This window comes from Lepisosteus platostomus, chromosome 6 (assembly GCF_059453375.1).
Source record: "Lepisosteus platostomus isolate fLepPlt1 chromosome 6, fLepPlt1.hap1, whole genome shotgun sequence".
Classification (NCBI taxonomy): domain Eukaryota; kingdom Metazoa; phylum Chordata; class Actinopteri; order Semionotiformes; family Lepisosteidae; genus Lepisosteus; species Lepisosteus platostomus.
The window spans coordinates 66,646,575-66,662,370 of record NC_142616.1 but is presented as its reverse complement, the minus strand read 5'-3'; the positions used below and the strand labels follow the sequence as shown (position 1 = coordinate 66,662,370).

Here is a 15,796-nt window from a genome sequence, read left to right as displayed (position 1 = left end):
AGGTCAGGGCTGGAGACATGTGGATCCTCGAGAACACTTCTGGGGAGCTTTTTTTTTCTGGCAAGCAGATCAAGACTCTTCTCCTCTCGCTACTGGACTAGGGATGGCAGGATGGAAAACGAGACCTGTGGAGTTCCACAGCAGGGAGTTTCACCGACACTCAGAGGCAGAAAAGACCAGGATACCAGGATGATCGGAATGGCTCAGCACTGGAGCGTGCCTGCTGTGGGGGTCCGTCTCTGCCCCGCAGGAACACAGATGCTGGAAATACCCGACGACGGACTCGTCTGCTGTATTTTCTGCAAAATTTCAATTCGGTGCAGCAGCGACAGCATAGGAATTTCACCTGCTCCTGTTCTAAATGGCCCGGTCCCTGCATTGTTACTAAAAGCCCAGTGTGTTAAGGAAGCAAGCCTGCTTCCTCCTGCTCCCTAGCCTAAAACAATGGGTATCCTTATGGCTGTCAGAATCCAACAACGCAGGCAGCTGCTAGCAATCCTGCTAAAATAAACACTCACCACAAACTGGGCTACAAAGTGTAATCCTGCCTTGCTCTAAGTGCAGGATTAACAGAACGTCTGAGCACAGCCCTGACAAGGGGCAGGAGGAAGAGCCAGCAGAGTTTTCATCAGATGCTCGACAGGCACCTTCTGCGAGCTCGGAAAAAGCTCGGGAAAACAGATCCACGGACACCTGAAAGACCCCCACAGGCTGGACTGACAGGCTGCGTCTGGAAAACGTGACGAAGGACGGTGGCAGACCTGTCAGTGGCGGAGCTCTCCCGCCACATTCCTGACCTTCCAGCGCTCGTCAGAGGACTCGAGAGACGCTGACAGCACACTTGCCAAGCCGGAGCCGGAGACTGATCTTCACAGCTCCATCATCCATTCGCGAGCGCCGCAGGCCAGGACGGGCCTCGCAGCTCGGCTCCTGCACAGCTTTGCGCTGTGCGCTTTTGACAGAAATCGGCAGGGTTGGGACGCACAGTACGCCAGCCACCACCCCGAGAACTCTGTGCCTCCTTCACAGCACAACAGTAGGGGGATCGGGGGACTCCAGCACTTACACAACGGGGTGAGATATTAGAGGAAGAAAAGCGAAGAAAAAGCACAAACAAGAATTTAAGTTTACTGGCAGAAGAAGACATTTTGGCCCATGTGATCAGTTTTGTTTGGTAGCAACTAAGTGATCGGAGGCTCTCATCCAGCCATTTGTTAAAAGAAACCAGGGTATTCGCTACAACAGCTTGTTCCACACTCCCACCCCCCTTTGTGTAAAAGTATCTCCTGTTCTCAGTGCTGCAGAAATGAGAGCTGGAGCTCTGGAAAGTGCAGACATTCCTCCCTATACGATTTTGTATATGCTCTCCTTCTCTGCTCAGGGATCAAGACTGCAGCCACAGGATTCACTGGTCCTGAGTGATTCCCACCCACACTGGGCATGTCCAACCCCATCCTGGAGAGCAAGCCTTTAGGAATCTGTTCATTTGCAGCCGGTCTGGACCCGAGGAAGATGGTCAGCGAGACCAGTTAAAGCAAATCAATCAAGTAACTGAAAAGAGCGCCTGGAAAAGACAACCTACAGTAGATGCTGCAGAACTACAGTATAGCTCAGTGAGAACGTCTTTATCCTGACCTCTCCTCCAGCCTCCTCTAGAGTTAAGCCAGTGCCAGTCTCCTTGCTCCATCCAGACGGCTCAGCACAAGCCTCAGTATGGAGCCCCAAGGCCAAAGTTTCTGACATGCATCTGCCCCAGCTCGTCCCCTCCCTGTCCTGGGTGTTTGTCCAGATAATTGGAAGGAAAAACATCTCGCCTCTGCCTCCCGACTGCCCCCGTCTCCGGCTGTAATTGCCCCTCCTGGCTCGATTCCCCCTAATCCACTAATCTGCGAGAAGGCTGAGTGATCCGTTCACCCCCCCTGCCCTGTAACCAGACCCCCGGGATAATATTGATTCAGCAGGAAACCATCGGCCAGCAGGCTGGAACATCTCCTTTCGCGCTCCTCCCAAGAAAATACAGAGCCATTAGCATGGCGGGGTCTTCTTAACAGCCAGAGGCTGGCGGCGGGAGTACCGACCAGCGTTCGCAAATGATTCAAATGAGATCCAAGCTTAATTGGGCACAGGCTTCCACCACAAGGAAAGAACGCAGGCAACTCGCATCCGGCCCTCCAGTTACCTGCCACTTCCCCTGCATTGAAAACAGGGCAGGAGACACTTCTTTACCCAAAGGGTGGTGGGAGTGTGGAACAAGCCGCCCAGTCGCTTGGTTGAAGTCAATACCCTGGCTTCTCTCAAGAAACAGCTGGATTAATTAGCTACTAATTATCAAACATGGCCAGCCTGACCAAACAGCCTCCTCTCATTCACAACCGATTTTATGTACCATTTTTATGTGCTGTTTTTATGTGCCAGACACCCTTTTCTTACAGCACAACCATCTGAGCTGCAGCACATCATTAACCTGCAGTACCTCTCCACATGACCCTAACTGGGGAGGCCATGGGCGGTGGGAGTACACAGCCCACAGCACGAGGCTGGGGACTCTGTGCACTGCAGGTCTGCACCTACGGCGTGCTGGTGAAGGCAGGGGGATAGTTGAAAAGGTGCTCACGCAGAATTTACATATCCGGCCCACGCCATCGTGAGGCCAAGACGAGGTGCATCATAGTCTGTGGTCAAATTGTGCACGGGGGGACACAAAACATATCCCACGGTCACTGATGGAGAGGTACTGTGGCTGCACAGCTACGAAAGGAGCAAGTGCTACATGCTGTACAGCGTGCTTGGCTCACAACATCTGAACCGCATTAGACCAATGCCACGCTTTGCATACCAGGGCGAAGGACTCGCACACAACGTGCAGTGTGCTCTGCACAATCCCCCTTGTTCAACACCACTGGATAGCGCAGCGACGTGCCAAGAATGTGAGGAATCTGACCACCTCCTTCAAAACCCCGCGCCCTCGTCAGGGCACGAAGGGGTCTGCGGCTTGTTTGTTATTCATAGCTTCCACCTGCCACAGCACGCGAGACGCGCCCAGCACCCACTCCGTCGCCGTTTCCTCTCCCGGAAGGGCCGCTTTACGCAAAGGGTGGTGGGGGACGGAAACAAGCTATCCTGCCAACCTGTTGAGGGCCATACCCCTGGACATCGGCCATACCCAACGGCCTCTTTCTGTTCGCAAACTCTTAAATCTGCCACGTTGGGAGAAGCACGAGACGGACAAGAAAGGCTCTTGATGTGGGAAGTATTGAGCTGTGAGGGGTTTTACAGTCTGCTCAGCTCCTGAGTGAAAGACAACACCAGGTGCCCCAGCAATCACAGTTATTGGAATCGCATGGGTTTAAAGCAACATGTAAAGCAACATTCTGCTCTCCTGCTACATCAGTGCCGTTTCTGCAAAAAAACAGGAGCTGGAAAATCTACAATACTGTAGATCTGGGAGCTGCTAAATTTTCCATCAGTGCAATAATACGCTAATTGCTACTGTAAGTCTTGTGCCACAGGTTTTCTTTTTTAAAACATACCTCGTTGGAATGAATTTATTGTTTCACCTGGAAAAACAAGCATCTCTTTCACTTTTGCCTGTCTTTGCTTTGTTGAATTAATGGAAGGACAAGGAAAGAAAATACAGAAACACTCAGCTGGCGACCTGCCTGTGTTGTTCTTGGCTGAGAAGCTGCGAATCGCTCTGCTGTTCAGCTCTATTATCGTGCGTTCCCCAGATCAAGCCTGATATAGCGCAGCGCGGCACTGTCTTCCACTGCATTCCTGGGGAAAACGGGATCACCAGACAGGCCACCAAAAGCACGAGGAAAGGAAGAAACTCGCACTCTGATTGATTGCCACACTTCACTGTCAGCAATACCTCCATCATGTTAAAAGGAAAATGCCACTCGTCTCTGTGATTACAGCTCCACACGTTTAGATCTCATCCTGCTGTATCCCTACATAACCTTTTGTCTTCACAATGTCTGGTGTGCTCAGAGGCAGGATTTATACACTGACCTTCATGCATAAATCTTCTAACAGTAACATTCATTGGCTTCAACCAGAACAACCGATAGCACATACAGTACAACACAGTACATAAGTACTGTATGTGCACATTACACTATATACACCACCACTACTTTGCATAACATGTACATTACACTAGCACAATATACTGATAGCATTCATGTAGTTTATCCAAAGCAACTTTGGCTTGCACCTGTTGATGCACAAGGGCACTTTGCAAGCACAAGGGTAGAGCAGCAGTATCTCACCCCAGATTCGAACCTGCAGCCCCCCAGGGACAAGTCCAGTACCCTGAGCACTGTGCCACACTGCTGCCACGACAGCAATCCCAGAAAAGGGAGAGATGCAGCCAGACCACAGAAAAAGAAATCTTCCTTTGTCTCCACAAGAAAGAAGGGAACACACACAGGGCTTGGCTAACGAAACTCCATGTTTCTCCAAAGTCCATCCTCAGCCCCCACGCCAGGTGTTTTCCCCATTCGGAAGCAGCTCCTGGACTGTGGAAATTCCCTAATTTAGCGCCCATTTGTCTGGGCTGTTCTGGCAAAGTCTCGACCGGCAGGAGGAGGCAGCCCGTCCTGTGCTGAGCGTGTGACTCTCAGCTCTCGTTTGACTAGTTCGGCTGAGTCCCGATTTCTCTTGGGACGCTCTGCCACGGACACACCACAGCCCCAGGGCCCAGTGGAGAGCGTCCTGGCAAGACACCAGGGTCTCCCACCACCCCTGCCCTCACCTGGCACTCACCTGGCCATGCACAGACAGCTGGGATAGATGTCAAAGACACAGCCAGACAGGAAGAAAGACAGACAGACAGCAAGACTCACAGACAGACAGCCCGATAGAGACTGAGCTTAGTCCCAGTCTTGCACGATTAATTAAAAACAAAAAATTCTGGAGCCAACATCAACCCTTTTCCTTATTGGGAACAGAAAGGCAGATTGTTTCTGCAGCATGGGGGGGGGGTTTTGCCAGTCTCTTCCATGGTACTGACCGCTTTCCTGGGCTCATGCTCTTTGCCCCTGAACACGGGCAGCAGAGGCCACAGAACACACGACATCCGCACGGCGCTACAGGGGTATGAGCTGCTCGAGGTGCAGCTTTTCGCCCGGGAAAATAAACACTCTTCCTGCGAGCCACGACCCCCCCTGGCACAGCCCGCCGGCGTGAAACAGGCTCTGCACAGTGAAGTACACAGAGGCGCGCCGTCTGTTTACACAGGGCTGGGGGGGAAGGCGAGAGGATATTCGCCGAGTAATGAACTTTAAAACAACCACATCCATCATCTCACTACTGTGCGAGCGGAGGACAGAAGGCAGGGCCAGAGAGGAGCGCAGCAGGGGTGGGTTAAACCGTCGAACCCGGGTTCGAACATGTTACATCACAGAGGAGACTCCAGAGCTTCTGGGGCCATTTATATTGGTTGGCTCCTGATCCGTTTATTTCCGTCTCCCTCGGACCCTGGGGTCGGGCGACGTGATGAAAGAACAGATAAAGAAGGAAAGGGAGCCCTGTTGAAAGTTAGCAGCGGTGAAATGGCACTGAACCCCTGCCTCTTTGGCCAAGGCAATACCGTGCGTTTACCCTGCTTTCGCTCAGCTCTTCTCAGTCAACCAATAGCGTGCTTTTACCTGGGGGAAATCGCAGTAAACCTCAAGGAGGGGCGACTCGTCCTCTCCAGGAGAACAGGAGATGGGGCTGTGAAACGGATTAATCAAAAACGGGCAGGCCTGGCGACTTGCACTGCTGCCTCACAGGTCTTGGCTTCAAATCCAGACCGAGGGGTCCTTCTGTGTGGAGTCTGCATGGTCTCCTCCCTCCCAGAAGATACAAACTGGATAGGTTGAATTGCCTATCCTAAACTTTTTCTTTCCTCTGTAGCCGTGTACACATGACTGGCACCCCTCTCAGCGCCAGGGTAGCTGTGTGGTTGAAGGTGCAGGCCGGTCCTTAGACGATGCGCACAGCCGTATTTCTGCGGCCCAGTGAAGCACCAGACAGACCAGTGATTGCAGCCCGCGCAGAGCAAGGCGAATGACTGGACAGGAGAAGGGTCAGACCGCAGCAACCCCTCCCTTGATATCTCTACGCCCAGCGGAGGCACCCACAGTGGCGGGAGACCCCGGGTGTGTGCTCCTACCCTGTGGCAAGTGTGCAGAATCACAGCTGAACACAGTCAGTACAACACAAAGAGCCCCGCTGACGGAACAGAGCAGAGCCCCAGGCCAAACCTCAGACTCCAGCCAGATGTGGTGGCCATGTAAAGCAGGGCCTGATGCCAGACTATATTACCTAATTGGACGCATTGCCTGGATTTTAATAGGTAGCCATCAGCCAAGGAAGTGAGCACAATGGCCTATTGTTTCCACAAGCCGGTCAGAATTTGTTTTCCTCTGAATGAAGGATCACACCCCATCCCTAATGCTTTGCAGAACATTCTAGAAGCAACACCAAGTGCAGCGAGTGCTACCGTGGGGGAAACTGTCTGCCTAGCGACGCAGTTGGAGCTGGAGCCTCCTACTGGTGAGCAGAGGGTCTGCAGCGGCCGGGGGGGGGACATGTTCTACCTCCCAGGCTCCTAAAAGCACAGGAAACCGCCGCAGCCATACACTGAGCAAGAGTGCAGTAACTCTGCATCCCAAGAGCACAATAAAGGAACAGAGACAGAACCTCTTCCTCTTGGACAATGAACTGGGACACAGTATGGCGCAGCCCGGAGTCGACCCGTGAGGAATCTGCGCTCGCTCCTTTTCGCCCCTCTGTAGATTTCACTACAGTATGTGGCTCCTGGAGGTTTGGGGTTTACAGACTGTGGCGCCCCGAACACGAAGGGGTGCTTCTCACCCTGCCCAGCCCGTCACACAGCTTCTCGCTCTCCTTCAGTTTCTTCGCTCGGGGAAAGGCCCGAAGACGTTGCTGGAGGAGCTGCAGGGCCTGACAGGGGGGACACATGGCCCTTTGTGCCTGCAGGTGCACCAGGTGTCTTTAACGCGCTGACGAAGCCAGCAACTGACGGAGCTCGTTAAGGGAGGAGGTAGAAGGGGAACCCCTCGATACCCCAGCCCCTCCAGGTCCAGGACTGCCTGCCCGGCCTCGGACCCTGGAGTTCGGTCAGCAGGCGGGGGAACGGCAGCCGGTGTAAATGAAGTTGACTGCACACAGGGCTGGCGGAGGGGGAAACGGGTTTTTAATTAAGACATTAAACACAAAAGCTTAGACACCAGCTCTGCACATCCGTCCGCCTCGCCGAAAAGCCAGCGCGGTCTCGGAGCCGACATCCAGGACCGGCCCTGCTGGCACAGACTCAGCTCCTTAACATTCCTCCAGAGCTTGTAAGAGACTTCAAAAACAGGGACCACTGCGCAACGCTGACAGAACTCCAACAGCGGATCACTGACTATGCGCACACCCGCCTTTCTTCGGGACCTCTGCTGCCCACCCCAGAAGACGGAACATGTCATCTCTGGAAACCCGTTCGGGTGAGCGAGGAGGCCAGACGCCTCTGCTTTAAACATCGGGTTTGTCGAGGCCATACGTCTTTCAACACAGATACAGAGCACAACCCCAGAGTGCCGCCTGGGGAAGGGAGAGAGCCCCTTTCTGCCCGATTCAAACCCCGAGATCTCTCGGCCTGTCAAGGCTCTGAAGGTGCCTGCGCCTCCCCGGTGGCCTAATTTATAGCGCGCTGACTTGTGCCCGCCCATCAGGGACGGGAGGGGCTCACAATCCGCGCCCCAGTTCACGGATCCCAGCCTAGGACGCCCAGCCCACTCGCCTGACTTTTACGACTCGCACTGCTCGGCCTTCAAGAGCCTTTTCCCTGCTTCCTCCTGCAAACAAGGCTGCCTCCCACACGCACAATCAATCTCACGGCGACAGGCCGCAGAATCGGAAGGAGGAACCGGCAGAATTTAAAGCCAAAGGAGGGGGAAGAGGGGGTGAGAGGCCATCGTGCTCGGCGGCGGGGGGGGTCAGGGGGACGGGATTCGGAATTGAACCTGTGGAATGTTTTTTTTTTTCCCCTCGCCCTCTGTGTGCTTAACCATCGCATTGTCACTCATTGATTTAATTCATCCATGCAGCCACCTTCTAACCATTTCTTCCAGTTCAGGGTTCAGGGGGAGCCGGAGCCTATCCCAGCAAGCAACAGGCACAAGGTGGGGTACCCCCAGGACAGGACGCCGGTCCGTCACAGGGCACACACAGACACAGACCCCCTCACACTCCCACCAGGGCCATGAGGCCCACTAGCCAATCAACGCACCAGCCTGTCTTTGCGCTGTGGCGCGAAACCAGAAACAAGAGGAAACCCACACGAACCTGGGGAGAACGTGCAAACTCCACACAGACAGCACCCCGGACCTGGACCCGGTCGGAGGCAGCGGAGGCACCGGGCACAGCGCTCCTCTCCTGCTCAGGAAGGCGTTAGAAAACCAGGAGAGAACCAAGAGCCGACCACCGAGACCGAGCCCCACCCCCCAGGGAAAAAAAAAGAAACAAAAACGGAAAATCCCCACGACGCCACGCAACGCACTGCACCAGTATCAACAGCACCGGCGGACACGACGGCAGAGGCTCCTGGGCGGCGCTCTAGCCCCCTGGGAAGGCGTGTGTCGCTCCGTGTCGAGAGTGACCCAGCTCGCTCACGCCCGGCACCCACGCCGAGCATTTTGGCGCACAAGTGGAAGTCAGCCTGCGAGTCTGAGTTCACGCAAAACTCTAGTCGCTCAGCGACGTCTTTTGACTCGGCAACGTGTGGTCTCTCTTAACAGGCGAGTATTGGGTTGGGTTTAGGATTGAAAAGCCGCAAAGTCTTATGAGACACTGGAGTGGAGCTGTCTAAAGGCACAGTCCTTTTGCCCGTAGTTTATACTGTATGCGGCAGCAAACACCGGCTTGCCCGGGCACTCATGAACCCGGGCCCGGGTGTAGGCACCTGTCAGAGTGGCCAGGTGTGATCCCGGAGAGTCACAATCCTGCTGGCTCAGTGGCTCAGCCTCTAAAACAGCGCCTCTCGGGAGCGGCACCACAGCAGGCGACAGGCAAGACAGGAAAGTCTCGGCACCTTCTCTCCCTCTCTCTCAAGAACCACATCTGGCCGCTCCTGGCTTCACTGAGCCCATCAGCGAGTGAATTCGTCAGAGCCCTGTGTTCCAAATCCTTACAAATTGCCGATTTAAGTCGGGAATGCAGACTTCCCCGTTTATTCCCAGCGCACGTCGCTCACCCCGCTGCGAGAGAGAGAGAGAGAGAGAGCGAGCGAATGTCTTTGCCGTATCCAAACGTACGGTACAGTACTGCCGGACCGCGGCTCGGCAGGAGCAGGGCGGTAAACCCCGCGAAAAGAGCGATTTGCCCGACAGCCCGCAGCTGCTAAACCACCAGGGGCTGTTGAACACCGGCGCGCTCTGGGTAGAAACCGCCGGTCAGCACATCTGGATAAAGAAATGACACTTTGCGTTAACACCGAGTTCTAAGCGGCCATTAATGACGCTGTTGATTTATAGCTCTAATCTATATACCTTGGAACGTGGACACTACAAATTACAAGTTCATTTTTATTGACCTTTGACCGAGTTATCTCAATCTTGACGAGCCGGGGATTAATCTTAGTTGTGCGCGGGATATGCTGGGCGTCGCGGGACCTTGTAAAATTAGACAGCTTTCTATACCCCCAACATCAAAAATTCCCATATTTCGAAAACGCCAGCTGTGCGTCTACAGTACGTCTTTCGAAACAGCCAGCTGCTGGGCTGCTGGTCGGCCGAGACCTGAGCTCTTGAGCGGTTTGTCGCAGAGATACAGGCCGTCGTGTACGGTGCGTCCGGGCAGCGCGTCACTTAGGGACGGAACAGCAGAGCTCTGGGCCGCGAGTCGAACCCGCAACCCTCGGCAGAGCCGTGACCGTCACTCCGCGCAAATCAGTCTGCCTCCCTCCACGGCAAACCCGGTCCCTAAAACCCCGCGTGCGTGAGGGGCTTTGACTCGGCACAGCCTCGTTCTCCACGAGTTAAAATTTAAAAAAAAATCAAATAAAATGGGGTTTTCGCCAGTACAGGTTCTGCGGGTTTGAAACGCGAAGCGCTGAAGTTTCAATGGACACCGAGGAAGACACGAACTTGCGTCTTAATTAATTAAACAGCAGCGCGCCGGCGGTGAGGGCGCAGAAGCGCGTTACATCACAGTAATTGAATTAGGGACCGGGCAAGCGAGGCGGCTCCGCGGAGGAGCGATTCGCTCGCTTGTCGTGCGCTCTGGCCACCTGACACTTTCACAGACAAAATAAAAAAAGGAAAACGGGAAACCGAGTCTCAGTTTATTCGCCGAACAGCAGCTCCCAAGTCTTCACCTTCCGAAATTTGAAGATCTTTCCCTGCGCCCTTCGCTGAGCCCGCGGTGACCAAGACCATTTCTAAGAAATATCCCCCCCCAAAATATTTGGGTTTTATAAATGAAAAACGAAGTAAAAGTGATTTTGTTTTCTTCCTAAGAAAAATAAACGTTTCTGTTTTTTTTTAGTTTAGCTGAGTGTTTGGATTTGGCGGCGGAAAAAAAAAGGTTTTGTGAAGATCTGCATCTGCGCCAAAGGTGCATGTTAGGAATCTGTGACCCACGGTTCCAGTTAAAACATCGCACGCCCAAGTTAACTGAACTGCGAGTTAAACTGGAGATTGGCAGAGGGTGTACCCTAAACTCGCTCACCCAGCGGACGTCTTAATAAAATAAGTGTTATTCTTTAAAGGCGGCGACTGAAGGGTAGCACTCGCCTCAACCTGACGGTCTTCAGAATATACTGTCAAAAAATAGCTCGGCAGCACTCAATTCTGTTTTCAATACTCCAACACACCCTGCGGATATCATAGCTGTTAATGAACGATATTCAATGTACATAACAGAGTCAGACTCAGTCCCTCACTAAAATCCTCAGAACCCGAATTAGCAGCAAACGGACAGCAATGTACCCAGCAAAACCGCAACGACAGAGGAAGGTCGGTGCCCACCGTAAGTAAATGAATGAATGCATTACCCTTGTAAGACAGGCGCAGTCGGGGCACATTCACTTTGGACGCGTCCGCCCAGAGAAGGTGGAGAACCGCCAGCAGAACCGCTGGGAGATTCTGGGACACGGCTGTAAATTCCTTCATGATTTCTTTTGGAAATGAGGGTACTTCTCTTCTGGCGTCGCGTCACGACACGGCGCCTGGGTGCTGGATCTCCTCGGTTCTGCTGTCTGTGTTGCCGAGTGCGAATCTCTCTCTCTCCTTCTAAGTGAGCGGTGTTTCGGCTGTGTGGGCTCGGCGAGAGGAGAGGTCCCCCAGTGTCCCCTGAAGCCGGGCGCAGCTCTCGGGCAAGCCTCGCCTGAAATTTCCCCGCAGACGCTCAACGCCGGTGCTTCTCCTCCCTCGCCAGCAAAGTCTCGCCTTTGTGGATCTCTCCCCCGTTCGTGTGTTTTTTTTTTTAGTCGGAGCCTGAGAAAGACCCACCCCGCATCTCTTAGCGAAGAGCAAAAAAAAAAACACTGAGGAAACTAACTGCTGAGACCCGCCTCCAATAGCGAGTTCAAAATACTTCAGCCTGGGTACCAGCGTGAAAGCGCAGCTTCGCCTAGCGCCCCACCCTCTCCAGAGCAGCGGTGCCTTGCGCCTTTCGGAAGCATCAGGTGTCCCAGCCCGCTGTCACCTCGCCTCCGTGCGGGCTGAGCTTTCCAGTGACCCGCTTTGACCCCCACAGACCCCGTTTCTTAAGTGAGCACAGCCCCAGCGCAAGCTTGAACTAACGTCATTATCCCGGGGGGGGGGAGGCCAGCTCCCAGGTGTCGCGGTGAACTCACAGACAGCACGGGGGTGTCAGAAAGGGTTACTTTTAATGAAAGCGTCCTTTGTGCGACACGCCTTTACAAGAGATGGTCGCAGGTTGTTTTTTATAAAACGATCTTTTGTTGTTTTTGTTCTCGTTCGGAAATTCAAAAGGGAGCCGCAGCTCATTTAGACCGCAAATTGGACACAAGACGGAGTCCATAAAACCGAATGGACGCAGTCGCATTCCTGGGCTGTCTGAATCATGGCAACACCAGCCCGTTTGAAAAGACCATGTTGCAACTCTTAGGGTTCTTTTGAAGTCCTGCTTAATCGCCCTCGTTAATTGCCCTCAATTTCTCATTCCTCCCCGAGCGCGGGCTCAGCTGGGATCTAATCTTGCAGGGTCAGAAACCCGCGCGGAGGAGGAACACACCGACCTTACACTCGGGATTACCCAGTGGGCAAACCCAACACTTTTCGGAAAGTGTTGTTTAAAGGAACAGAGGCAGAGAAGGAAGTGCATCACAATCCTCTCTGAGCCACCAGCCCCGCTGTCTGACTCCACTGCCAGCCTGCCCTTGTGCTGGGTTTGTGTGAGCTCTGGTGAAGTAGCACCTACACCCAGACAGTATTTCACAGAGCAGGCATTTTTGAAACACAGTTCTGGGAGCCAGAGGCTGCAATAATGTCTGTTCTACAGCAGGGAGCTCCCAGTCTTGGTCCAGAGAGCAGAGCTTAATTACCCACTTGAAGCTTTAATTGGGCTAATTGGAAAGGCTTGATCGGAATAGCCACGAGATTTTCTAAAATTTTCCGATCCAAAGTTTGGGATTGTTAAATTTTGCTTTCAAATTTCAAAACTCAACTTCCACCGTGGTTAAGAGCCGAGCACAGCGAAACACTTCTCATGACTCCTGTTACTGGGTCAGTTTAAGGTTCGCTTGTTTCACAACAGAACCCAGCAGGTGCGTGTGTGTGTGTGTGTGTGTGTGTGTGTGTGTGTGTGTGTGTGTGGGGGGGGGGGGTCCGGTCCCATCCGGTCCGGTTCGCGGCTATGCTGCAGTGAGTCCGGATGAAACATGGAGGCAGGCCGTCGTGCCCGGAGCAGGGGTCAAGGTTCATTGTGGGCTGAGTGGGCTACAAGCCCTACGCCCCTGTGCAATGCCGTGCACATGAAGGACACAACAAGGTCAACAAACGAGAGGACAGCTGCGCACATCTGGCCCGTTCGGCAAGTTAGTCGCCAGTTGATCCCAGAATCTCATCGGGCTGTTTCTGGAAAGAATCCAGGGTGCCGTCTTCAACGTCTTGTTCCACACCCCTACCGCCCTTTGGGTAAAGAAGTGCCTCAAGTTGTGATTGCCCTGTACTTGTTTTTCACCTGAACAGGAGAGCTAGGCCTATCTGTTGTGGGGATTGAAAGAATCCTGAGCCTTAGCTCCAGCACCATGGCTGGGTTCCAGACTCCCACGACGGGTTAAAGAAGTGCCTCTTGTTGTCTTTTTTCCCAAGAGGTTCAGGTGTTCAGGTGCCGTGCGCCTGAACAGGAAACTAGGATTACTGTGACGTGCTGTGACACGATTTTCATCCCGCGCCACCTCTCCTTCGTTTCCCTAATGAGGAGGACGAGTGGCCGCACGAGTGCAGAGCCAATCCAGTGGGCTATTTGACTTTCAAATGCAATCAGGCCCGGACGCCTCGCGGCCCCAGCGCGGAGCGCGGGGAGGGATGCGGTCGGCAGGCAGCCGCTGGGCTGCGGGGGTGATAAATCTCCCCGCTGCGTGCCCGTGTCACAGCGCTGGTCAGGGCTGTTAGAGCCCAGGCGTGACTGATGTTACTGCAGCTGGAATCTCTCCAGGGGGCGTGCTCGGGGATTCGGTTTCTCTTCCTGCCCTCAGCCTCAGCCTTCAGCTTTTGTTTTGTTTTTTTTGTTTTTAAAAAGGCCAGGCCAAGGGAAAGTAAAAACTAAAATAATGAAGTTGTGAAGAAGAGCCTGCGGCCGGGGGACAGCAGAGAGCATTCCTGTCCAGGCCGACACACTCCAGCAGCAAGCAGCTGGCCTGCTTCCAGGACGCTAACAGATCTGTCTGCGCAGGTGTCTGGTGGAGGACAGGGCAGGCTGTCTCCTGGGAGCACACAGCGGACAGTGTGGCGTTGGCGGCACCTTTGGTGGCTGTAAGCCTGTGTGCTCCCGGTACGCACACAGCCGGTGCTTCTGACTGTGTTTGTCTGGGGTCTGTCTGCATCTGGCACAGGAACACAGAGCTGCAGCATTACCACTTCATCCTACAATCTACCTGTCCGTCTAGCTGACCTACCTGTCCTCCTATCTAAACTGTTTGTCCTTCTATCTAAACTACCTGTCTGTCCTTCTATCTAAACTATCTGTCTGTCCTTTTAGCTAAACTACCTGTCTGTCTGTCTAGCCAACATCTCTTTCAGTTTCTATTTGCCTGTCTATCACAGAACTACTTAATATTCATTCTGCTAATTCCTAGCAAACCTTCCACGGGCAGGAGAGCAGTTACCGGACCTGAACTCGAGGCGGTGAACCCGTTCAAACTCCTCACGTCCCGCTCTCTTGAGCCCGAATGTCAGTCCGGCACACAAGCACCAACACCACATGGGCACTCGTGTCTTATTTTTGAGAGGAACAGGGCATGGTGCTCTCCCCACGTGTTGTACAGTACAAGATCAGACCTACGGCCCTAATTCTAAGGCGGACGTAAGTAAGGTCTTACTCGTTTCTCTTGCTCGTTTCAGAACGCCGCTCTCTGGAACAGATGCAGCACCTCGACTCCCTGGAGGCCAGCAGGATGCAGCCCAGCCAGTTTAACGTCACTTCAGCCTGGACAGCAGCATGAGAGCGCAGCTCTGCTTAATGCCCCACCTTCCACACGCTGCAGGAACATGAGGTATCCCAGCCCCGCCCCTGACTTCCACCCCACCCTGGGCTGTCTAAAGCACGGAAATTAGGGACAGCCACCAAACAGGGAGGTCCAGCTTTTAAAGCTGCTCGTTAATACAGAAATCACAGAAAAAAAGTGTCCTTTAAAAGAAAAGCCCTGAGAGTAAAAATGTGGGGGCTTCCCCTGCAGCCCTGACCCCTGACCCCTGACCCCAACCCGGAAACAAACCAAACACTCAGCAGAGTTCCCTTTGAAGATGATGCTACATCGGGCAGTCGTCCTGGCTCCATCACCCAGCAGCCGACGGTATCCCACAAGCCCTTCTGCCTTCTTCGTCTGGAACGCACCAGATTACGAGGGGAACCGAGTCAAGTCAGATTATAAATCTTCGGAATGACCAGTGACGCGCCAACCAGAGAACACAGCTGCAAGCCGCGGGGAAGCGCGCCTCTTTACACTAAGGGTCGTGGGAGCGTGGAACAAGCTACGCCTCCTGTGCCCAGCTTATCATGTGCTGCTCCTCAGCAAACTCCACCACAAAAGTTATTTTCATAACTCCAAGATTCTGATCAAAATTCTTCAGGGTGCTTTTTCCCCTCCATAAAAAAAATCTCCTCAGGGTGCCATTTTTAGATCTTGTTTTTTTTATCTTCACATCTGGCCCAGTGCAGTCTAACCCATCCCTGCCCCCACCCTCCCTTCCCATCTCCCCATCCCTGCCGGATCACAATCCCTTACCGCAGCGCAGTGGCCAAGGGCCGGAAGACCTCCAGAGGCTTCCTCCCGGATCCTCCGTCTGCCAGGAGCCTGTGAAAGGTTCGCCTGAGCGGAGTCATTCCTGGAAGCTCTGCCTTTTCGGCCACCCGACTGACCCCGGAGTCATCGCCGCTCCGGGCGACCTTCAACGCTGTGGATAAGAGCGATCATCCCAAGAGCTGGCGTGGAGCCTGTGTGTCGCCCTCCCTCCTAGCTTGGCTGCCTCACCAGTGTCCCTACCCGCCCAGCATGTCCTGGTGGCACGCCGAGGGAGGGCAGCAGGAGCAGCGGTAGGAGGATACCGAGCTGGCA

At 53.8% G+C, this 15,796-nt stretch overlaps 1 protein-coding gene across 1 annotated transcript in view; it reads right to left on the bottom strand.

Moving 5' to 3' along the window:
* Positions 1-11,795, bottom strand: part of sema3g (semaphorin 3G) — a 39,687-nt gene extending 27,892 nt beyond the window's left edge. Inside the window, exon 1 of the mRNA XM_088637060.1 lies at positions 11,048-11,795. Within this exon, the coding sequence (XP_088493186.1) occupies positions 11,048-11,165 (118 nt within the window). The 5' untranslated portion in view covers positions 11,166-11,795. The remainder of the gene's footprint in view (positions 1-11,047) is intronic.
* Between the last annotated feature and the right edge of the window lie 4,001 nt (positions 11,796-15,796).